At 34.8% G+C, this 23,922-nt stretch overlaps 1 protein-coding gene across 5 annotated transcripts in view; it reads left to right on the forward strand.

The window, feature by feature from the left end:
* Positions 1–314: 314 nt before the first annotated feature.
* Ncoa6 (nuclear receptor coactivator 6) overlaps positions 315–23,922 on the forward strand; it is a 74,982-nt gene continuing 51,374 nt past the window's right edge. For 4 of the 5 annotated variants that reach the window (XM_005384823.1, XM_005384819.1, XM_005384820.1 and 1 more), the window contains exons 1-4: positions 315–384; positions 7,041–7,146; positions 13,139–13,420; positions 18,001–18,156. In XM_005384823.1, the coding sequence (XP_005384880.1) occupies positions 13,186–13,420; positions 18,001–18,156 (391 nt within the window). In that variant the 5' untranslated portion in view covers positions 315–384; positions 7,041–7,146; positions 13,139–13,185. Of the gene's footprint in view, positions 385–731; positions 819–7,040; positions 7,147–13,138; positions 13,421–18,000; positions 18,157–23,922 lie in introns of those variants that run through there. The other variant, XM_013514087.1, reaches the window with a different exon arrangement.

Below are 23,922 nucleotides of genomic sequence, written 5' to 3' on the forward strand. Positions count from 1 at the left end.
CTAAGTCAAATATACTGTATCTTTTTTAATGTATTAATTTAAATATGCAACACATAAAGAGTAGATAAGTATAATGAATCTTGAAATAAATACACATAACTACTACAGAAGTATTCTGAAAATATCTTGAGCTTCCTTGGTGATCATAGTGATGTAATCTGATTTTTTTTTTACAGTTCTATCTGAATAAAATTAGAAGAAACATTGATAGAAGGAATTTGGTTAGTCTTAAGACTTTATTTTGAATATATTTGTTGGGTTTATATTTAGTCTTCTGATGTTTTCTTCCTCTGCCCATTTTCCTTTTTGTCTAGGTCCTGGGAGGAATGGAGAAGGGTCCTACTGATTATCTTTTCTGAGAGTGGTCAGAGAGTTCCTAAACAGGTCTGTTGATTCTATAGAATACAAATGAAAGTTTAATTTGTAAAAGACTTAGTTTCCACTTAAACAAAGGATTGAATTTAAAGCATAAATCTTTTTTTAACAGAAGGCATTTTGATCTTAATATCCATAGGATATTTTACTTTGGCAAGGTGCATTTGATCCAAACTAATTAAATAAAATCTGCTTAATAGAAAAGCATCTAAGTCATGTCTCAGTTATGTTGAGTGTGTATAATATGGTAGAAATCTTTATTGGTTCCATAGAAAAAACTAAGAAAAGATAAAAAGATGAATTTCTCAATTGTCCATGATTTTTTTTTTTTTTTTTTTTGGTACCAGGAATTGAACTCAGACCTTGCACTTGCCAAGCAGGCACTTACACCACTGAGCAATATCACCAGCAGTCCATGATTTTAGAGGGGAACAGAGTTAAGGGTAAATAAAAAAAATACATAATTGTTCAGTTGGTTCTTTCTCATGTTTTTTAGAATTTATAACATTGGAGGCAAACAAAAAGCTGCCTTACAAGTCTCACAGAAGGGCAGCTATATATATAGTAATTGTTCTCATTCAGCTACTTATTTCTTTGTCATCACAAATTAAATTTATCATTATTCACACATATAAGAGGTCTAGATTAGTGATTTCTAAAATTTGTCTTCACATTGGAATCACCTGTGGTTCTTGGGAAACTGCTGATGCCTTTGTTTCTTTCCTACGCCTTCAGATTGTGACTTAATTGACCTGGAGATATGGCCTAGATTTTGATAGTTTTTAATGATCAGATCAGTAAGTGGTTTTCAAGTGCAGAAAAAAAAAATGAGAACAACTGTTCTAACTAGTTAAAGCCGAACTGGCCAGTCTACTACTTAAGACTTTTTTTTCTGTATTTGAATAAGTTGTGTTCTGTAAGTATTTTAAGTACTTTGGTTTAAGAATCTCATGCTTTAAACCTCAAGTGTTGCTTGAATATAAGCTCCGTAAGGCAGTACCATGTCCGTAATTTCATCACCATTGTTTCTTTAGCATTTAGAACACTACCTGATATATATTGTATTGCACAGGTAAATGTTCAGTCAGAAAATGAATCCATCTCAGCTCTGTTGAGTTGAAAAAATGCTTTAACCAAATACTGAAGTAGTCTTAATATAAAGAGTGGTAGGGTGGTGAACAGTGCATTTATTTCTCACCGCATAATAATGTTTCATAAGTTTGAGCTATTGTATGGTTCAAGAAGCTCCAATTCTCTGCAGTTTTGGTAATTTACCTGTAGAGTGCTATTTTCTCACAAAAGTAGCACAGTGTATTCAGTGATTTACACCTTAGCTTTTTTTTTTCTCAGCAATATATCTTGGAGATCTTTCCATGTAGGTACACAGGCAGCATCTTCATTCCTGCTTGCTGCATTTTTTTAAACATTTCATTTTATGGATGTACTGTAATTTGTATGGTACTTATTGATATACTCTGGGTAATTTCCTATCTTTTGCTGTTACAAACAAGTCTAGTGAATAACTATACATATGTCATTTTGTTTGCTGACAGATGTATCTAGGATCACTATTCAAAAATCAAATTGTTGGGTTATGGTGAATGTAATAGTGATTTTATTTTTTGTTTGTTTGTTCTGGGGTTTTGTTTTGTTTTGTTTGAGACAGGATCTCAGTGTGTAGTATAGCCTGGCCTTGAACTCACTGTGGAACCCAGGCTGGCCTCAAACTCAAGAGTCTCGGCCTCCTGAGTAAGTGCTGAGATTACAAGCATGTGCCACCATGCCAGTCATTTATTTTGATAGATACTACCATATGTTGGTATTATACCAATTTGCACTACCACTAACAGTGAATGAGCCGGTTTTTCTATAACCTTGTCAAGACCATACATTATCACATTTTTGGATTTTTGCTAGTCCAATGAATAAAAGTATTTTTTGCTTCATATGTGTGAAGTTATATATCTTTGTACATGTTTAAATTTCATTGTTATTTCCTTTCCTCTGAATTTTCTTGTTTTTAAAATTACATATATATGTGTATATATATTTGTTTTGAGACAGAATCTCTCTCCAATTCAGGCTGACATTGAACTTGCTATGTAGCCCACCCTGGCCGTGGACTTGAAGCAGTCCTCCTGCCTCAGCCTCCAAGTGCTCAGATTACAGCCATGTACCACCTTCTCTAAATTTTCTGATCATGTCCTATGTAATTTTATTTTATTTTATTTTATTTTTTTTTAATTTTTTTTTGGTTTTGGTTTTTCTCCAGTACCGGGAACCAAACTCACGACCTTGCACATGCCAGGCAGGTGCTTTTGCCGCTGAACTAAATCCCCAGCCCCTCCTATGTAATTTTAAACACAAAAATTTGTCCAAATTGTTGGTATTTTTATTTTATATTTATGTAAGCACACATAATACACATACACATTTTTTTCCTATATTTTGTTACTTATATAATGAGATTTACTTTTTTTCTTCCCAGTGCTAGGAATTGAACTCAGGACCTTGTGAATGCTAAGCATACATTTTTACTATTGAAGTATATACCCTCTGCCCAGAGATTTGCTCTTTTGTCAGTGACATGATTGCAGATATTTTAACTTGCAATGTCATTTGCTTTTATGACCTTGCCTTACAGAATTTTTTTTTATGTATTTGAATTTATACATCTTTTATGTCTTTAGCTGTTTTGTCATAAATTAGAAAAATCTTTCCCACCCTAGGGTTACAAAAATTTCTTTTGTGCCTTCATGTAATACTTGTAGAGTTTCAGTTATTACAATGAAATTGTGATCCATTTGGAGGTATCTGTACAGCATATGGTATGGATCTAATGTTACATTTTTTCTAGATGGCCACCTGGTTATTCATTTAGTGAAAAACCCATTTTTTTCTTCACTATTATAAGATACTATAATTCTATATACATTATGGTCACTTTGGAGGGTTTTGTTTTTTTTGTTTTTTTTTTTTGAGACAGGGCCTCCTTTGTAGTTCAGATTGGCCTTGAACTCACTGTGCATCCCAGGATGACCTTGAACTTTCAAAGATTCTCCTGCGTTAGCCTCCTAAATGCTGGAATTACCACCGGCATGCACCACCACCCCCAGCTATTTTGGGGATTTCTAGTCTGTTCCATTGGTCTCCCATTCACTTGTTTTAACTCTTGAAACTTTATGTTTTAATATCTGCTAAAACTTGTCCCTTTCACTGGTCTTATTTTCAGAATATTCCTGACTACTTTTGCTAATTTCCACATGAACTTTAGAATTAGGTTGTCTGTTTTAAAAAAATAAATTAGTCTGTTTCTTGAGATTGGCCAACTCTCAATTAGAGAGAATTGATACTTACGAATTTTTTAATCTAAGAACTTGGAGTATCATTCCATTTAAGTCCTTTTTACATTTGTGTCCTTCATAACTATTAGGTTTTCTTCTTGTTCTTTCCTTGTTTGTAGTTCATTCTTGCTTATTTTATTTTATTTTGTCAGTATTATAGCTAAGATCTCTTTTCTACCTAATAACAGCTATTTTTTCTATATTTTAATTTTGTGCAGTTGCTTTGCTAAATATTCTTATCTTTCTTGTTTCATGGCTGATTTTTTTAAAAAGATTTCCAAGAATGTAATTATGTCATCTGCAGTGATCATTTTACATTCTTTTCTCCAATTTTATGCTCTTATTTTTCTTGCTTAATTTCACTTATACTTCTAATACAGTAAATATCATAGGTTTCTATGTTCTTCCTGGTTTTTGTGACAGATGCCTCTAATCTTACCCCATTAATCAAGCCCCTCACCACCACCATCCCCGGCATCAAACCCAGCACCTTGCCAGTGTAAACACTGTACCCCTGATCTACACCTTCAGCCCTGACTTTTGGGCTGAGAAAATGTATTTTATCATGTTAAGGAACTTTTTAAAAAATTTATTTGAAATTTTTAAATTGTAACTAAGGATTGCTGAATTTCATCAAATTACTTTTTAATATCTTATAGAGATGATCGCATAACTTTTTCCTAGTTTTCTAATACTGTCTTCCTTGTAATCCCTAGAACTTCATTTGACTATGATGTATTGTTACTCTTTTAATAAACTGCCAGTCTATTTAAAATTTTATTTAGGGGTGGGGGAGGTAGCTCAGCAGCACAGGTGCCTGCCTGGCAAGAGCAAGGTCCTGAGTTCAATTCCCAGTACCAAAAAAAAATAAAATTTTATTTAGAGTCTCACCTCAGTATAAGAAAGACTGAGAAATATAAGAGATTTATTTTCAGTTGTATTAGCTTTGATATTCATGTTATATTTGCTTCAGAAAGAATTAGAAAGTGTTCATATATGAGTATATGTATAAATGTATGAACACTTTCTACTTCCTTTAATATATACATATGCACACACTCTAGTTCCTCTAATATATACATGTACACATACATATTCTCAAACAATTTCAGGCCATTAGACTTACATGCTGTTTAAAGGGTTAATTGTGAGCAAAGCACAGTGGCCCAGGCCCATAATCCCAGCTACACAAGAGGCTGAGGCAGGAGGATTACAAGTTTGGGCCTAGCCTAGACAATTTATCGAGACCCTGTCTCAAAAAATAAAAAGGGCTGGTGATATAGCTCAGGGCAAATCCATAGTTCAATCCGTACTACAGCTGAAACTAACAAAAAACAATTAATTGTAATTTTCATTAATTCATGTGTGGTGCTTGGAGTACTAGCATGTTTACATAATAATGAACAAAAGCTTGAGCAAAACAGTCCTAGTGATTTGTTTCATTTCCTTTGTTTTTGTAATTTTCTTTTTTTAAATATATTTAGAGTTTTTCCCTTTTTACTTAATTCAATTAACTAGTTTAACTGTTTTTTCTTGGTATAATAATACTTGGATTTATTTGCTCAACTATTTTTTTCTAATTTCTGACTTCTGTTTACCTGTATTAATATCTTCATTTTGCTTTCTTTCAGTTCATTTTTTTTTCTAACGTTGAATCAAAATTTTAAGTCATTTATTTTCATTCTTTCTATTCCACCACCTCTGACAGATATTTTATTGCTGTGAACTTCCATTTCTACTCACTGATTTTGCTGTATTCTCTAGAAACCTATACATATCAATTCTTTCTAATTTTCTTGCCATTTTCTAGAAATTTTGCAATTTTTATTTGCAGTTTTTAACCTACTTCAAGGTTTACTATTGTTTTAAGAGGGAAGGGCCTTTGCTTCTTGATTTTATTTTGAATTTATAATTTCAGTGCATCGTCATCAGAGTCACTGACTGATGGAAGCAAAACTATAGGAAGGACTTATTCTTACTCTGTTTGTTCTTAGATTTATTGAGATTTCCTTTATGGCCTCACTTAAAAATGACCTTTTTAGGTGAGTTAAAAAATAATTAATGCATCCAGGCATGGTGGCACATGCTTGTAATCCCAGGGAGGCTGAGGCAGGACGATAGAGTTCAAGCCAGCCTAGGCTACATACAGTGTTCAATCGCTTCTCAGCCTTTTGGCTAAGATCAAGTATACATACAGTGTTCATCTCCAGCCTGAACAACATAGTGAGACCCAGTCTCAAAAACAAGTAACAAAAAATGATAATTATTAAGAGGTAGTTTTATTCTCTAATTATTACTTATGAAGTTAACTACTAGTATATATCTGAAATTTCAAGATTATAAATCAGTACTTGGCAATAATGTAAAGCCATAACACTTAAAGATGTTATAAACCAATACTCTCTTATTAAAGTGGGTGTTTTTTCCTCAAGCATGCCAAAATGCATTTGTCGTGCATAATTTGTATATCTACCAAAAAGAGTACTTTAGAACTAAAGCCAGGTGTGATACAAACCTTAATCCTAGCACTCAGGAGGTTGAGACAAGAGGATTGGCACAAGTTCAGGGTCAGCCTGGGCATATAATTCCAGTCAGCCTGAACTATATAGCAAGACCCTATCTCAGAAAAGAAACTTCAGAACTTAAACTGAAAATTTAATGAAAAATACAAACTGTATAGATACATAAATAAAATAGGAAAAACGTTTATACTTTATGAAATTTAAAAAGTAAATTTGACTGTTAGAAGATGTGGGTCCTCTATTGTGTTTACAAAATAATTTCATTTTAAGTGTCTGCAAACATTGTGGCCTGAGGTTAATTCATTTTGAAAGAAGGTATAAGGAGTCCTCTAAGGGGTAGAATTTTGGTGGTGGTGGGGTGACACAGGGGATTGAAACCAGGACCTTTGCACTGAGCTGTACCCCCAACCCTCTTTTTAAGTATTTTTTATTTTGAGATGGTATCTCATTAAGTTGCTAAATTACTTAGACTAGCCTTGAACTTGCAATCCTTCTGTCTCAGCTTCCTTGAATGCTGGGATTATAAGTGAGCACCAATATGCTCAGGTTGGTGATTAAGTGAAGATGGTGTTAATTCCTGAGTTTTGCTTTCATACTTTATGAATGCTAGCCAATGAGGAATTTAAGATCTCAGAAAGAAATACTCTGTAGATTTAATGAAAAGTGTAAACATTCTCTAAAAATGCGAGCATTAATTTGATAGTTTATGGTATTTGCATTGATTTGTGTTACAAAAGTAGGTCATCTCTGTAATTTCTGTATAATACTGTGATTTTTATATCTCCCCTTCTCTGTTTAGAATTTTGATTTGGCTGCTACCTTGAAATACCAGCCCTAAAAATGCCAGCTTGTTTGGACTTGGAAGATGACCTGAATAAATGACAAAAATTAAGCAAGATATTTCGGTGAGTGAAACTTTATATAGGAGATAAAGCCCAAAGAAATGTTATCCCTTTGGTTTTTATGATAGTATTATCTGTCATTTTGGAAAGGCTGAGATGCATTATTCCTTTTAAAGCCATGGAATAAAATGCAAATGCCATTTTTCTGTTTTTAAATGAAGTGTTACTGCAAACTTTTAGTGTAGCTTCTGTCCTTTTTCCTTTTTATAAAGTTGATCTTAGGTTTCATTGTAGAAGACAGTAAAAGAACAATACATTGTTACTATTTATTAGAATTTATGCTGATTGATATGGGTGTGGTAGCCCATACCTATAATCCCAGCATTTGAGAGACTTAGGCAGGAGGATTGCTGCCAGGTCAAGGCTAGCATGGGCTACATAGTGAGTTCAAAGCCAGCCTAGACTACAGAATGAGACCCTGTCTCAAAAAAAAAAAAAAACAAAACTTTATGGTGATTAAAACAATAATAGAAGATCACAAGCAAATACTTCCAGTTAAAAATAGAAATAAATTTATATGGAAAATTGCAGGCTCAAGCAGCATAATTCACTGATACTGTGTAGATTTGATGTGAGCTAAAACCCAGCAGAAATGAGATAGTTTTAAACCTTACATTTATATGTTACTCTTCTGTAGCTTTTGTATAGCACTCTAGTAACAGATCCTGGTATTCTTCCCCTGAGGATTGCATCCTGGTGAGGTCAGACTGGCCCAGGGTACTCTTAAGAAATTTTTCATGAGGCCACATGAAAGACTGTATACTGCATTTGATGTCATTCAAGTCTCTTTTATTTAAATATAATTTTTTTTTTGAGACAGGATCTTGCTTTATAGTTCAGGATGGCCTTGAACGATGTAGCAGAGACTGGCCTTGAATTCACAGCAGTCCTCTTGTCTCAGACGCCAAAGTGCTGGAATTACAGGCATGTGCCACCACAGCCAACTTTCAAATCTCTGTTAGTGGATCTTTTCCACAACCACTTACTTATTGAAGAGACCAAGCAGTTGTCCTATAGAAATCCTACACTCTGGATTTATTTAATTATTTTTTCATGATTCTATTTAAGTTATACCTCTGTTTCTTTTCTTTTTTTTTTTTTTTTTAAAGAGTAAAAGAAGGATAACATAATAATATGGGGGGCTTACCAAATTACAGACAAAGTGGTAGGAAATTATCAATGGTTATTGTTTCACATATTGTTATCTATAAGATAGTTTCTCAGGAAAACAAATAGACAAATAACAGTGAGTTACAGACAGAAGAGGTAAGAGATTATCAATAGTTGTTGTAATCTCTGTTTCCTATTGAAGAGTTACAGAAGCAAAAAGAAAAAAAAAAAAAGACTTATCAGAAGAAGATTAAATATTTCAGTCAAGAATCCTTTATAGGTAATCTCTGCAATTGGTATTACACATAATTTCTGGTTGTTTCTCTCTTAATGATGCTAAGATGTCATTCAGATAGTGACAGTCAGATCTTTCAGTTGTAGTTACAATTTTATCTTTGCCAACAGCAAATCCTGGGATGATGTTTTGGCATTATTTGAATGTCCAGTTCTCTTTCAGTTTTCCATACGATATTTAACTTGTGTTAATGATCCTTGCCTATGAATTATTTTATTAGAGCTTAAAAAGCTGTAACTTTTTAATCATTCTTTTTACATTTAAGCTGGCATTCTTCTATAAAAAATAATTGATTCCTAGTTGATTTCTTTATCAACTGGAGCTATTTGATAACCCTGAATTGATTTTTACTGAAAAGATAGAATAAATAATATGCTTGCTTTTTTACATTTTTATCTAAATGTCACATTTATTCTTTATTCTTTATAAAAGATTAAAAGAACCCCATATAAGAAGTAAAAATCATTAAGTGATCTGGGAATTTATTATGTGGTAAGCAAGGTAACTGCTGATGAATTTTAGCAAATCTAGAGAGGCCGTGCTGTCTTGTGACAGATGAGTGAACAAGAGAGTCTCTTAAAGTAAGTACCCTGTAGTCTATTTTCTCTCTCTAAGAGTAGTTCAGTGAACTGCAGTTCAGTTGAGGATTAGTTGGTTATTATGGTAGTAAATGACTTAATAAGAGCTTGATTTTAAATAAATATCTTAACAGATACATTATCTAAAATAATTTTCTTTAAAAAAATTTTTTGGAGGAGAGGCCAGCAGTTGAGTTCATTTTTGTGCATGTGTGTGTTTAATGTACTACCCATGATATGTTGGAACTGATAATCCCTCATTTGAGGTTAGCACAGATTTGGTGTGTCTTCCAGTAGAGGGTTTTCCAAATCACACTGATCAATGACCTTGTTAAGAGACCATCGCAGTTCAGGGGTTGTTTTGTTTGCTTTACTTTGGGTTGGGTTGGGTTGGGTTGGATTGGGTTGATTGGGTTGGGTTTTGTTTTGTTTTGTTTTGCTTAGCTTGATTTGTTTTGTTTTGTTTTTTGAGACAGGGTCTCACTATATAATCCAGGCTGACCTTGAAATCAATATGTAGCCCAGGGTGGCCTTCAACTTTTTAGTGATCCTTTGGCCTCAGCCTCCTAAATGCTGGGATTGCGGGCATGTGCCATCAAGCCCACCTTAAAGTTCAGGGTTTGGGGGGAGTTTTTTGGTACCAAAAATCAAACTCAGAACCTTGTGCTTGCCAGGCAGGCACTTATGCCCCTGAGCTATATCCTTGGCCCTCAAGTTTTTTCATTGTTCATCCTCTTTCCAGTTTAAGATTCTTTTGGGAAATGTTTTTTTTTTTTTAATTTACTTTTTTTTTTTTTTAAATTTTTTTTTTTTTTTTTGCAGTCCTAGTTCAAGTGATCAGTCTTTTGTCCTGCTGAGCAGCAGCTTTTTAGCCCTGAAAATCTTTATTAGTTTTTGTTTATGTACCGCTAAGGTTCATTAGAATTTGTAAAATGCAGTTGGTAATTAAATACAGGAGGCAGTTTCTAGAGGAGATTTTCTAATTGCTGTTGTGCTACCCCCTGAACCCCTGCATGCTGGGAGTTGAGCCCCAGGCACTGTACCTCTTAAGAACATCCACCCTTTCTGATTGATTGGTTGGTTGGTTGGTTGGTTGGTTTGAGACAGGGTCTTGCTAAGGTGCCCAGGTGGAATTTGAACTTGATCCTTTTGCCTCAGCTTTCCTCAGAGTTAGAGTGATGAGCCACTGGCCCAGCTTTTATTTAACTGCCCAAATCGCATTGTTCAAGCCAGGCATGGTAGTACACGCCTGTAATGCCAGCACTCGGGAGGCTGAGGCAGGAGGATCATTGCGAGTTTGAGACCAGCCTAGGCTACACAGTGAGCTCAAGGCCAGCCTGAACTGAAAAGTGAGACCCTGTCTCAAAAAGACAAAAACAAAAAACGAATCACATTGTTCAATTGTGACAGTCATATCTAGAAAGGATATAAATTATTTTTTTTGAAGACAGGGTCTCGATGTACAGTCCAGTCTGGACTTAAACTCATTGTGTAGCCCATGCTCACCTCGAACTCACTGCAACCGTTCTACCTCAGCCTACAAGTGCTGGGATTACAGGCACACACCACTATGCCCAGCTAGAAAAGATATATTGGAGGTGCTTTGTTTTGTTTTTGGGGGGTTTTTTGGGTCTCTCGGAGACAGTCTCGCTATGTAGTTCAGGCTGGCCTGGAGCTCATTTTGTAGCCCAGGCTGATCTCAAACTTGTACTCCTGCCTCAGGCTCCCTAGTGCTGGGATTATAGATGTGCTGCCTCTACTCCTGGCTCTAGAAAGGATATATTGTTTAGATTCGTTTTTAGAAAGCTTTCTCTCTCAAATTTATTTACTATTTAATGGAGAAAAGTTAAACTTTTTTTTTCTTTAGTCAGACTTGCTAAATTGCCCAGTTTGGGCTGGGACTTGCAGTCCTGCTGCTTCAGCCTCCCAGACTGCTGGGATTACAGACATATGCCACTACATCTGGCTAAATTAAACTCTTTTTAGAAGTTTATACTCTTTTTCTGTTTTCCTTTTCTTTTTATTTTTTTGGTTTTTTGGGTTTTTGTGTGGATTTTTGGTGCAGTGTTGAGATGGAACCCAAAGCTTTTATGCATGCTGGACAAGTTCTCTGCCATGAGCTATGGGCCAGTGATACAGCTCAGCGGCACAAGTGCCTGCCTGGCAAGCGCAAGGTCATGAGTTTGATTCCCAGTACCAAAAAAAAAAAAAATACATAATATACCATGAGCTATGTCCCCAGCTGTTTTTTTTTTTTTTAATTTCTTAATGATTTATAGCATATTGTATATTGAGAAATGGGAAAAGAAAATGTATCAGTGATCTCACCAACCTAACATAATCACTGTTTGCATTTTAGGAGATTTATTTTCAGCATTTTTCTTATCTTTTTTTTCCTTAAAGTTGTAATTATGGTTTACAGAGTAAATTTTTAAAAATTAGAAAATTTGTATTGATTTGTTTTTTCTCTTCAGTCTTAAATAATTTTCTTTTAAAATTTTAATTATTAGTGCATATTGATTGTACAAAATAGTGGGTTTCATTGTGACATTTACATGTATATAACATACTTTGATTGTATCCACCCTGCCTATTACCTTCTTAACCCTCATTCCCTAAATGGTTCTTGTTTCAATGCCATTCTTGCGTAGCAAAAATGCTGAAAATTATTTTGCTTACTTTTTTTAGAGTAGGAAGTATTTATGGAGTAGGAAGTATTTCTGCCTAAAAGAGACAGAAGGGGACCTGGAAAGTGGATTGCCCCTCATTTACTTTTTAGTTAAGAATGTGATTTTTTTTTGTACCAGGAATCAAACTCAGAACCTTGTACTTGGCAAGGTTGTGCCGCTGAGCTATATCCCTGGCACTAAGAATGTGATTTTAATCTCAAAGCTAATGGAGGAAGTAGCCATACTATGTGATCTTCAATACATACATTGTTCAATGGGCAGCATAACTGAAAATAGCAGAAAATGTAAATTTTTGGATCTAAAAATTAAAAAGTAATTTCTCTCCAAGATAATTCTTTGCCTCCATAAACATGTACTAAACAATGTTCTTTTTATAAACATATTAAAAACTTTTTCTAAATCATATTTTCAGTCATATCACTACTATTAACCTTTTTAAGAGTTATTTAAAATGGTTCTTATGAGGGGTTGGGGATTTAGCTCAGTGGCACAGCACCTGCCTGAGAAGCGCAAGGTCATGAGTTCGATTCCCGGTACCGGAAAAAAAAACAACAACAAAAAAACCAAAAAACAAATAAAATGGTTCTCATGAAAGACTAGGATTTTAGTTGGTTATCAGATGCTTTTAGTTGGGGTAAGTTATGTTTCTAAGGTTGGAAAAAGGAGGCCTTTAGAAACATTGGCTGCTCTCAAGCTCCTGTCCACATATGTTCCCTTGCTCAGAGATCAACCAAATACTTATACAAACTGATTCCCAGAAGAAGTTTTTTTAGCTGGGTGTGGTGATGCATGCCTGTGATCTCAGCACTTGGGAGGCTAAGGCAGGAAGATAGCCTTGAATTCAAAACCAGCCAAGGCTACATAGTGAGTTCAGGGCCAGCCTGCACTACAAAGCAAGACTCTGTCTCAAAAAAAAACAAAAGAAAGAAAGAATTTTTTAATTTTTATTTTTGTCTGAAAGTATTTTTCTTATAGTCTTTTGTAAATACCTCCTAATATTCTAGGCTTACAAAAAGGTAGCATATAATATAAAAGAAAATTTAAGACTGGTTTATTTTTAGTTCTGTTACCTTTTAAGAATGAATTATTTTTAAATACCTTAACTAAAGTTTAACTTCTCTGTAATTATTTCATAATTTTTTGAAAAAAATTATGTAAAAATTTCATAATTTTTATGGTGCCTTAGACCACTGAATCATCTTGATACCTCGTAATTTTTATGATACATCTCATTACTTGATAAATTATAATTTTCACAGAACTATAGATTATATATTGTTGAATGCCTTATAATATTCTTTTTTCATTTTCTCTTTTCAAAGGTTTTCTCATTGTCCACTTGGCATATGCTTCTGGAATAATATTCACCATGGTTTTGGATGACCTCCCAAACTTAGAAGACATCTATACTTCCTTGTGTTCATCAACAGTGGAAGACTCAGAGATGGATTTTGACTCTGGGCTAGAAGATGATGACACAAAAAATGATAATGTTTTGGAGGATTCTACAATTTTTGTGGCCTTCAAAGGAAATATAGATGATAAAGACTTCAAATGGAAATTGGATACCATATTAAAGAATGTGCCCAGTTTATTACACATGGGTAATTTGCTTTATTATTTCTTCCTTATTACTCTTCTGAAGTATGTTCCCTTCCATGGTGATCTTGAGTTTTACCAAGTTTGCTAAATAAGGTTGATTTTAATTGCAAAATTGGCATGGTAGGATTTTTAAAGATAGAAATGTTTTTGTGTTTCTTTGTGTACATGGAGAAACTGAGCTAATAAAGTATTGCTTACCATAAAAATCCTTACCTCCTATAGTAGATAGAAGTAATTCTCAAGACCCAAATTTATTTATTGTTATTAGCATTGATCTTCCTTACCTGTAAATTGACAAGGTTAAACTGGATTCTTTTTTTTTTTGCCTTGTTATCTTTTTTTTTTTATTTTAAAAATAAAAGGAAAACATTAACAGACAGACAACCTTTTACAAAATAGCAAAATAACAGTACAAACAATACAGAGTTACAAACAAAGTGGTAGGAAATTAACAATGCTTGTTGTATTACATATTGATATCTTCAAAGTGGTTTCTCATGAAAACAGATAGAGACTTGCAATATTGATCAATCAAGGACTCATTGACAGTTTTTTTCAGCAAAGAAATAGAAGACAGTGGAACAACTATGTTAACTATCCTGTATATACATACATATGAAATTTCTCCTTCTTTCCCTTCTCTTTTCCCATATCCCAGTTGCCCTTTACCCTTGAGTGTTTTCCTATCATTTCACTAAACTGGATTTTTAGCCTGGCGTGGTGGTACACGCCTGTAATCCCAGCACTTGGGAGGCTGAGGGAGGAGAATCATTGCAGTTTTGAGACCAACCTGAGCTACAAAGTGAGCTCAAGGCCAGCCTGAACTGCAGAGCAGGAACCTATCTCAAAAAAGACAATAAATAAACAAACAAGCAAACTAGATCTTTAAGGCCCCTTAAAGCTTAGAAAAATCTATTATTTTATGAGTTTATATATAATGTGTTTTAAATTTGTTCTCTTAAGCTTTATCACATGGTGCCACCATGCATGGTGGCACACGCCTTGTAATCCCAATACTTGGAGGGTGAGGCAGGAGGACCTTGGGAGTTCATGGCCAGCCTGAGCTACACAGCTTGCTGTGTATATCAAAAAAAAAAAGTTTTATCAGAGGTCACTAAAAAAAAAGTTTTATCAGAGGCCAACCTGCAGGCGTATGTTATTTGCCCATTTTAGTACTTAACTGTTTTGTTTTTAGTATTTCAGCTTCATTGCAATGCTTTTAAATTGAGCTACTTTCAATCCCAGCTACTCCAGAGACTAAGGCAGGAAGATTGCAAGTTCAAGGCCAGCCTAGGAAACTTAATATGAGATTCTGTCTCAAAATAAAATAAAAATTTAGGATGTAGTTCATGTAGTGGTTGCCTAGCACACCTGAGACCCTTGATTTGATCCACAGCACTGCCAAAATATTAAAATTTTTTAAAATAGAAAACTTTAAAATAAAATTAATAAAATTTTATTTAAAATTCTAATTTTTATAATTTGTCTTTAAAAATAACATCAAGCTCTCCTCCTTTCCCAGGTGATGTTACATTGCAGCAGCTACTGAGAACAAGTTCCTATCTGGCCTCTTCACACATTTTATTTTGTATGATTGTTTGTGGTTACCAGGAATTGAACTTAGGGCCTCACTGATGCTGAACAAGCTCTCTACCCCTGAACTACATCCCCAACCCATCCCCCTTCAGACAAGGTCTCACTAAGTTGACTAGGCTGGTCTTGAACTTGCAGTCCTGCCTCAGTTTCCTGAGTTCTTTACACATTTAGATAACTTATCTGGGTCTGGTAGACATTTGTGATTTTGAAACTTGGTTTGGATGATCACCATCTTTTCTGGTTAGTATAATTATCTAATCCCTTCAGACACAGCAAAAGCCCAGATTTTATTCTCTTATCACAAATACCAATTTGATCAAGTGCTAATTCATTTTTTACTTCTATGTTTTTATTTCTTTGAGATTTGAGGTCTAGAGGGAGGCTTTTTTTTAAATGTCTTTTTGTTGCGTTTTACAAGACAATAGTTAAGGATCATTTAACATGCATAATATTAGAAAATTTTATGTGTTGAAATTGCCTTTATTACCATCATTGTAACTATAATTATGTGATATATATCATAAAATATGATAATATAAGGACCTGGTTGGGCCTCAGTATTGTTCATTGATACATTCAGTCAGTCAGTCAGTCAGTCAGTCTGTTCTGAAGATTGAACAACATTGAGATACAGTCCCAGCCTTTAAAAAAAAATTTTGTAATATATTTTGAGATAAGAGCTCACTGCATTACCCAGACTGGCTTGGAACTGTGATCCTTCTTTCTCACCCTTCTGAGTAGCTGAGATTACAAGCATGAGATAACGCTGCTCTTTCCCTGTAGTTTTTGTTTTTGTTTTTTTTTTGGGCCGGGAATCAAACTCAGGACCTTGTGCTTGCCAGGCAGACACTTGTGCCACTCAGCTATATCCCCAGCCCTCTCCCTGTAGTTTAGATTGTATTTCTGTGATGTTGAGTATCTGTTCATGTGCTTATTTGCTGTTTGTATATCTTCTTCGCAGTTAGGTTAGTAAACACAGTATTTTAGCATTATAGCAATTCTGACAAGTCAATGCAAACTTTAGGAAGTATTTTTAAAAGAAGATACAGGGCCGGGGATATAGCTCAGCAGCACAAGTGCCTGCCTGGCAAGCACAAAGTCCTGAGCTCATTTCCTGGTACCAAAAAAAAAGATACAAAAGCTAATTACTGGGAAACCTGGGTATCCACATGCAAAGTAGTAAAGTTGGAACTAACACCATATACAAAGTTAACTCAAAATCAAACAAAGATCTAACACTCTTAGAAGAAAATATATGGTTCAAGTTTCATAGCATTGGATTTGGCAGTGATTTTATAGATATAAGACCAAAGACACAACAACAAAAGAAAAAATAGAAAAATTGTATAAGAAGTGTTTGTTCACGTTGTTGGCACTTTTTTAAAATTGGGTTGTTTTGTTGTTTTGTGATACTGCAGATTAAACCCAGTGTCTTTACACTGACAAATACATCCTCAGCCTTTATTTTGAGTCAGGGTCTTGCTGAGTCACTACGTTGCTGGGACTGAGTTTGAACTTGTGATCCTCCTGCCTCAGCCTCCCAGTGTGCTGGGATTATGGTTGAACACCACCATGCCCAGCTTGTTGGTTGAGTTTTAAATGTTTTTGACTTGATCCCTTATCAAATGTACAATTTATAAATAATTTCTTCTGTAATTACCTTTTTACTCTGTTGACAGTGTGTTTTGGTACACAAAATTTTTATGTACTCCAATTTTTCTATTTTTTCTTTTGTTGCTCATGTCTTTGGTGTAGTATCTGTAAAATCACTGCCAAATGTAGGCTTATAAAGCTCTTACTATATATTTTCTTTAAAGAGTGTTAGATCTTTGTCAGTTTTTATATATGGTGTTAGTTCCAACTTTGCTGTTTTGTATGTGGATAGGTAGGTTTGACACAATAATTAGCTTTTGTATCTTCTTTTAAAAATATTTCTTGAAATTTGCATTGATTTGTCAGAATCGCTATAATACTGAAATACAGTGTTTCCTAATCTAACTATGGTTTTTACTTCAGTTTGGTGCACTTCACAGAAACTGCACTCCAGTTTATTTACTTATTTATTTTTTGGTACTAGGAATCAAATTCAGGACCTTTCACTTGCCAAGCAGGCATTGTTCCGCTGAGCTATATCCCCAGCCCTGAAGTCCAGTTTAAAGTAGGAAAAATTTTAAAATCAAAGATATAAAAAAATCAAGAATTTATTCAGCTCTCAGATTAAAGCATGTAGAGGACATTGAAAGAAGTGTTTTATCTCTATGAATATCTTGCACAGAGATGCCCAGTGAATATTTAAATATGATTACTAAAATTCTAAGCATGGAATTTGTTTAACGCTTTATAAAATGTTACAAATAAATCTGCTCATGTCTTTTTCTTGGGCTATTCCTTAAAATAAATTTAGTGAATTATAGCTGCAAATTCTCTAATACTCTGTATCTGACATATTTGCATCCAGCATATTTATGAAATTTTATTTGAACGTTGAAGCATATATGTTCTCAGCTTCTCAATTCACATACATTGAACTGGGAAGTCCAGAAGTAAACATTTGTTAGCTAATTCAAACTTTTTCTCTCATATATTCCTTACCTCATCTTCTTTCCATTCATTCACTACCTTATGGTGTGTCAGGGACTGGGCTCAGTTTCTTTTTGCATATACACTATTAGTTTTTCATGAGTTTAGAGGAGTGAAAGGTGTCAGTTTGAAAACCTGTTTTTGGTTACCCAGGTACTAAGTGGCAAAGCTAGGATTACATTTGGTTTTTTTTTTTTTTTTGGTTTTTGTTTTTTTTCTGGTGCCAGGAATCGAACTCACGACCTTATGCTTGCCAGGCAGGCGCTGTGCTGCTGAGCTAAATCCCCAGCCCCTAGGATTACATTTGAAGCCTTGTTTAACAAGGAAACATCTTATGTTTTCCTTGTTCCCTGTCTTCTAGTAGCTACAAAATTACTAATATTACTCTTTTTCCTTCATGACCAAGAATCCAGCAAGCTAAAGGTACAGAAAGTGGAGCCATGGAACAGTGTGCGTGTGACATTCAATATCCCCCGGGAAGCAGCTGAGCGGCTACGGATCCTGGCTCAGAGCAACAATCAGCAGCTTCGGGATTTGGGGATCCTCTCCGTTCAGATTGAAGGTCTTTTTACTTTGCCATGTGCCCATTTTGACCAAAATACAACAGAATTTAGCATGATTTCCAGTGTTACTCTGTCTGTTTCTCTGCTCTTATCTTCAGAATGCCAAGTAACTCATGTAACCTGTGCTTCATATTGCAACACCTTAGGATAAAGAGGAATTGGGGCTATTGCTGGACCCCAGTGCTCTTTAACATCTGTACCCTCAGCCTCTATTCCTTTGGCTAATTTTGGCCATCTATCAGACTAATTTTGCTGTTATCCTGACCAGGAATATTCCAGAAAGGAATATTCTTTTAAAGGATATATAATTTTACCCAACATAGTCATGCACTCCTGTAATCCTGCCACTCCCAGAAACTGAGTCAGGAAGGTGCCAAGTTTGAACCCAACCTGAGCAACTTAGCAAGACCCTGTTTAAAAATTTAAAAAAATTTTAAAGGTTATGCATATAGTTCAGTACAAAAGTTCTGGATTTAATCTCCATTACTATACTGGGGAAAAAAAGAGAATATTCAATTTCAATTGCTTCCTTCTAGCAAAGGAATATTAAACTTTTAATAGTTTCTTCATTCATCTAACAGATTAGGAGGCCCTAATAGTCCTTTAACAGCAAGGGTCATTTTTCAGACCCTTTCACTGGACTGACCCTTTCCAAAACAAAAATACAGCCAACACAGACACACGCATATACACCAAACTTAAAACTCTGCTATTGTTCAAAAAATAAAAACCAAAGTCTGCCATGACCTAAGGCCTTGCATGGTCTGACCTCTGCCTTCTTATCCAGGCTTATCTGGATAACTGTACTCTCTTCCTCTCTGTTTTCTAGTTTCTCAGCCTTTCTTTATCTCTAAAGGCTTAAACGCACAATTTTGTCATCTTCCATAGGCCCTTTGCATTTATTTCTTCTATATATGAAGTTCAGTCCCTTTCTACTAGTTAGTGTTTACTCAGCCTTCGAGTACTAGCCTAAGTCTTGAGGGTATATTTTCTGAACACCCTACATCGAGTCCTTTGTAATATGTTTTCACAAAAGTCTCATTCTTTCTCTCAGATCATTTATCTTACACTTCATTAAAGCAACTATTTGGTTATTATTTTATTCACCCATAGACTGTAAGGCAAGGGCCAACTCTGGTTTGGCTAACTTTTATATCTTCTGGCTCACCCAGTACATATTAGACTCTTTAGTAAACATGTGTTGAATGAAAGCAAAGGAAGTATGTAATAGTATCACTTTGCTTTAACACTAAGAATGTAATGATAAATAAAATATGTTCTTTGCTGTTATGAACGTAAAGGAGCTCATGACCTTAGTAAGGGAGACAAACTCGTGATAAGTACAAATACCAAGTGTAGAACACAAAGGGATTTCTTCTCTTTGGGGACACTGAACCAGAACCCTCTCTTTCCCTCTTGAGTTGATACAGACAAGGTGGCAACCAGTGATTCCAGCCTTCCCATGTACTTGTGGCCCAGGCCCTACTGACCCTATGCTCACTTATAACCTAAATGTTCAATGAAACCTCAGCAGCTGAAAAGTTTGTCATTTAGGAATGACACATACGTTGTGCATTCTAGGACTGTATGTTGCTGTGCCCCAAGAGGGACAATACCAACAAACAAAGATTATTTAGAGAGTTATTTGACAATGCGTGGATGGACTTACTCTCTATGTAATATGAAATTATCTATTTCATTAAAATTTAAAATGACAAGAGAGAGTTTTCTGTAGACTGAGATATAAAGTAATTTTATCACTTGATAAATAATGGCTTAAACAATAACCAGTTTATTATGAAATAATTGTTGGATCATCTAAAAGGATTCAGAAAAATAAAATTAATTCACGAACTGTTGAGTAAAGTGAAGTCAAACAACTATTGGATAAAATAACAACATATAACCTGTTTATACTTTAAGGAGTACATAGTGTTTTGTTTTTTTTTAAACTATAGATGTTTTATAGTCTGTTACTATGTGCCTGAGTTTTGTTTTTGTTTTTTGAGACAGGGTCTCACTATGTAGTTCAGCCTGGTTTTGAACTCACTATTAGGCCAGGCTGGCCTTGAACATTCTAAAATCCCCCTGCTTGAAGGCTGCAGGGTGCTGGGATTACAGGCATGCGTGACCACACTTAGCACCTATGTGCCTGAATTAAAAGAGCTTTGGAAACTTAACTGGTAGGGGTTTGTTGCTGGAGAAGAAAACCCTAATTTCTTTTCTTAATCAGATCTAATTCCTACAAGATCTTGAAAGAGTAAAATACTAGCTCCCCTTTAATATTATAGCCATAAATTAAAACATAAGTACTAGCAAGGAAGTAAAGTAGGTAATATATATTTTTAGAAATTATGAAATTTATGAAAGTGATACCATAATACAGGAAGTTCTTTAATGTGTCCCAAGTGGTCTCCCTTTGTCTTTTTCCATACTCCTGGGAATTGAGGCAGTTGTGAAAGTTGTGGCTGTTGTGAACCTGGGAATGGGATAATGACTTTTCCTAGTTGAAGAGGAAGTGTTACTGTTGCCATGGAGTCTGCTGCCAGGATTGAGGAACAGGTTATTCTTCCAACAGTCTATTGTCCATTAAAGAATATTCCTTGTACCTTTCCTGTTTTGAGTTTTGACCAGAGAGTTAGAAAGAGTAATCACAAGTCTGAGTTTTCTGAGGACATTAGTTCTATAAGTTCATGTGATCAAAAGCAAGTCTACAAACTTTTCTATAAAGGACCAGGAATAAATGTTTTTGGCTTTGTGGACCATAAGATCTGGGTCACAAGTATTTATCTCTTGTGATTTGACAAAAACAGCCATAGGTAATGTGTAAATGAATGAACACAGCTGGGATCCAGTAACACTTTATTTAAATAAATAAACAGGTAGTGGGCTTGATTTGGCCCCCAGGATGTAGTTTGTGAGCCCCTCATTGGTAAGTTTGGGAGCCATAAGTATTCTTTACTTGTGTTTCTCTGACATCAATTCATTTATATGCAGTTGGCAACTAGGGGAATAATAACAATATGTAGAAATTGTGTTTATTCATATGTAGGTTTTTCTGTTAAAAAAACCAGGGGAGCTGATGTAGTGGAAATAGAATTATAATTGTCAATAAGATAAAAAGCCTTTAGCTCAGCCATTTCATAGGTTGGAGTCCTTTCATCTCTATTTTTAAAAAATTAAAAATTAGACTTTATATTCAGTACCTTCCCCAGACATGCATCCCAGCCCTTGCATGGCTCTCAGCTTGTGAATGGTTGTTCTTTCTTCTGTGCATCCTTTAACAGCAGCCCCACTGCTTCAGAGGAACACTGGATCTGCATTGTCTCAGCATCTTTAATCAGGCATTTCCACTCTCTTGTTTTGGAATATTTTGCTTCACTAATCATTATTTTTATTAGAGCTATAGTTACAAAGCCTCATACATTTTGAGTATGTCCAGTCCTGTTTTTCCCATCAAACGTACTTCTGTGTGAGATTTACTATAGGATATGAGATTTTCTAGAAATGCATATTTTTTTTATTTTAAAGAGAATTTAAAAAATAAAAAACAACAACATAGGCAAAAACAAAACAAAGCAAAAACAATAAAAATGATACAGGGTTTCAAAACAGAATGATAGGAATTAACAGTGGTTGTTATAGTACATATTGTTACCTTTAATGAAGTTGCTCAGATTACCAGATGTAAGAATGCAAGATTGATCAAATCATTAAAGAGAATAAAAAATAATTTAAAAAAACAGAAACGATAGAGCTTCACTGACAAGATGGTAGGAATTCACCAATGGTTATATTGCATATTATTGTCTTCAAATTAGTTCAGATTACCAGATACAAGCATGCAAAACTGGTCAAAAGAAATACATTTATAATATAGAAAAGGTCTATAATTCTTTTAGCTGACTACTCATCATAACTAATGAGGACCTGCCAAAGTACCATATGCCAGGTACTTTTCTATGTATAAAGGATATAGTTAGGTGACACTGTAATGTATCATCTAAATCAGGACACTTTTGAGAATGAAAAGCAATGTTATTAATAATTTTGCTGGAACAACATATGTAAAAAACAAAAGCAGATTTATGATTAATTTCTATGGTGATAAGGAGGCAGATAAGAAAATAGATAATTTCATGGGATGTGCTGTGAAGAAGTAATAAGATGTTCTGACAAGGGTGACCTGACCTTAGATAAGATGGTGCAGGAGGCCTGTTTGGGCATGTAGCATTTAAGATTACATGAAAATTGAGAAGCTAGCTATGGGAAGAATGTAGAGAACTGTTTTTAGGCAGAGGGAACAACATGTACATGGAAAGGCCTTGAGGTGAGATACAGCTTTGTGTGGCTAAGAAACTAAAAAGTGATGAGGCTGAATCCTTATTATTGAAGGAGAAAATAACGTGAGGTGAGATTACAGAAGGCAAGAGCTAAACCTGGGTTGTCTGATACGGTTGCCACAAGCCACATGTAGCTGTTGAGCACTGCAAATGTAGCTAGTCCACACTGACATTTGTTGTAAGTGCAAAATCTATTGGATTTTAAAAGGTGGTACCCCCCCCGTAATGTAAAATATCTCATTAGTAACGTGTGTATTGATTATATGTTGAAATAATAACATAGTGGATATATTAGGGTCAATAAAATGTTATAGTTATTTTCATCTTTTTTTTTACCTTTTGTACTGTGGCTTCTAGAAAATTTTGCATTACGTGTGTGGCTCATGTTTCTGCTAATCAGCACTAGACTAGATGAGGAGGCTTTGTATCCTGTTAACTTCGGCTTTTATTTCTAAAACAGTAGAAAGCAATAGAGTAATTTTAAGCAAAAGAATGACACAATCTGATACCATTTCAAGCACTCTTTCTGCTTAGAATATCTTAGCAAGTTTTATACATTTTAGGTTACTTCTTACTGGTGGAAAATCTCAAAACCTGTATTCTCTTCCTCTTTTAACTCTTCCTCTTTTAACTTATAGGCAAGTCAGAGTATCTTATATCCCCCAGTGATTATTCCCTTTTTGGTAAGATGTTGTTCCCTGTGAGCAGTCAACCTCCCTGCTTAAAATAAACACAGAAAGCTGGCCTACATCAATGGAGGAAACCATCATACCCTCATTTCCTTCCTGTTTTACTATCCTACTGTAAACCAAGACTTTATAATATGGCAGGACTTTTGGAATGTAGCCTTTCAACCCCTCCGCCACAAGCTAACTATATTTTAACTGTCTGCAAGGCAGCGTTGTCTTCTATAGTCAAAATTGTGGATTAAACGCAAGTAGCATTCCGAAAGTTGTTTTAGAAACCCTTTTTATATTACCTCTAAGTTCAGGGTCTACTTAATTGGGACACTTTTAGTGCATTACCTATTAGGCTGTTGTGAAGCTCAAGAGTGGTAAAAATTTGTGAGTATTAAAAACCCTGTAAATAAATAAATAATAAAAACCTTGTATAGTAAGTAGGAGTTAGCATATTGCCCATATTTAGCATGTACAAGTCCCTGGATTCAGTCCACAGTACCCTCCAAAACAAAAACAAAATCCTATACAAATGATGGCCTTATCATCAAGTGTCTCAGATAACAGTAGTAACAACCTACCTGCTTTGCATGAATTTCTGCGCCAGAAATCTTTTTATATTGCAGTTATTGAAAGGAAATTGCTATTTTAGGCACAAGTATTATAGTGTCCCCATACCATCATATCTTCTTTCTCTATTAAACCTATACATATCTCTGCTTGTAAATTTCCCAAAGGAAATCTA

Source organism: Chinchilla lanigera, unplaced genomic scaffold, assembly GCF_000276665.1.
Source record: "Chinchilla lanigera isolate Chin_1 unplaced genomic scaffold, ChiLan1.0 scaffold00021, whole genome shotgun sequence".
In the NCBI taxonomy this organism is placed as follows: Eukaryota; Metazoa; Chordata; class Mammalia; order Rodentia; family Chinchillidae; genus Chinchilla; species Chinchilla lanigera.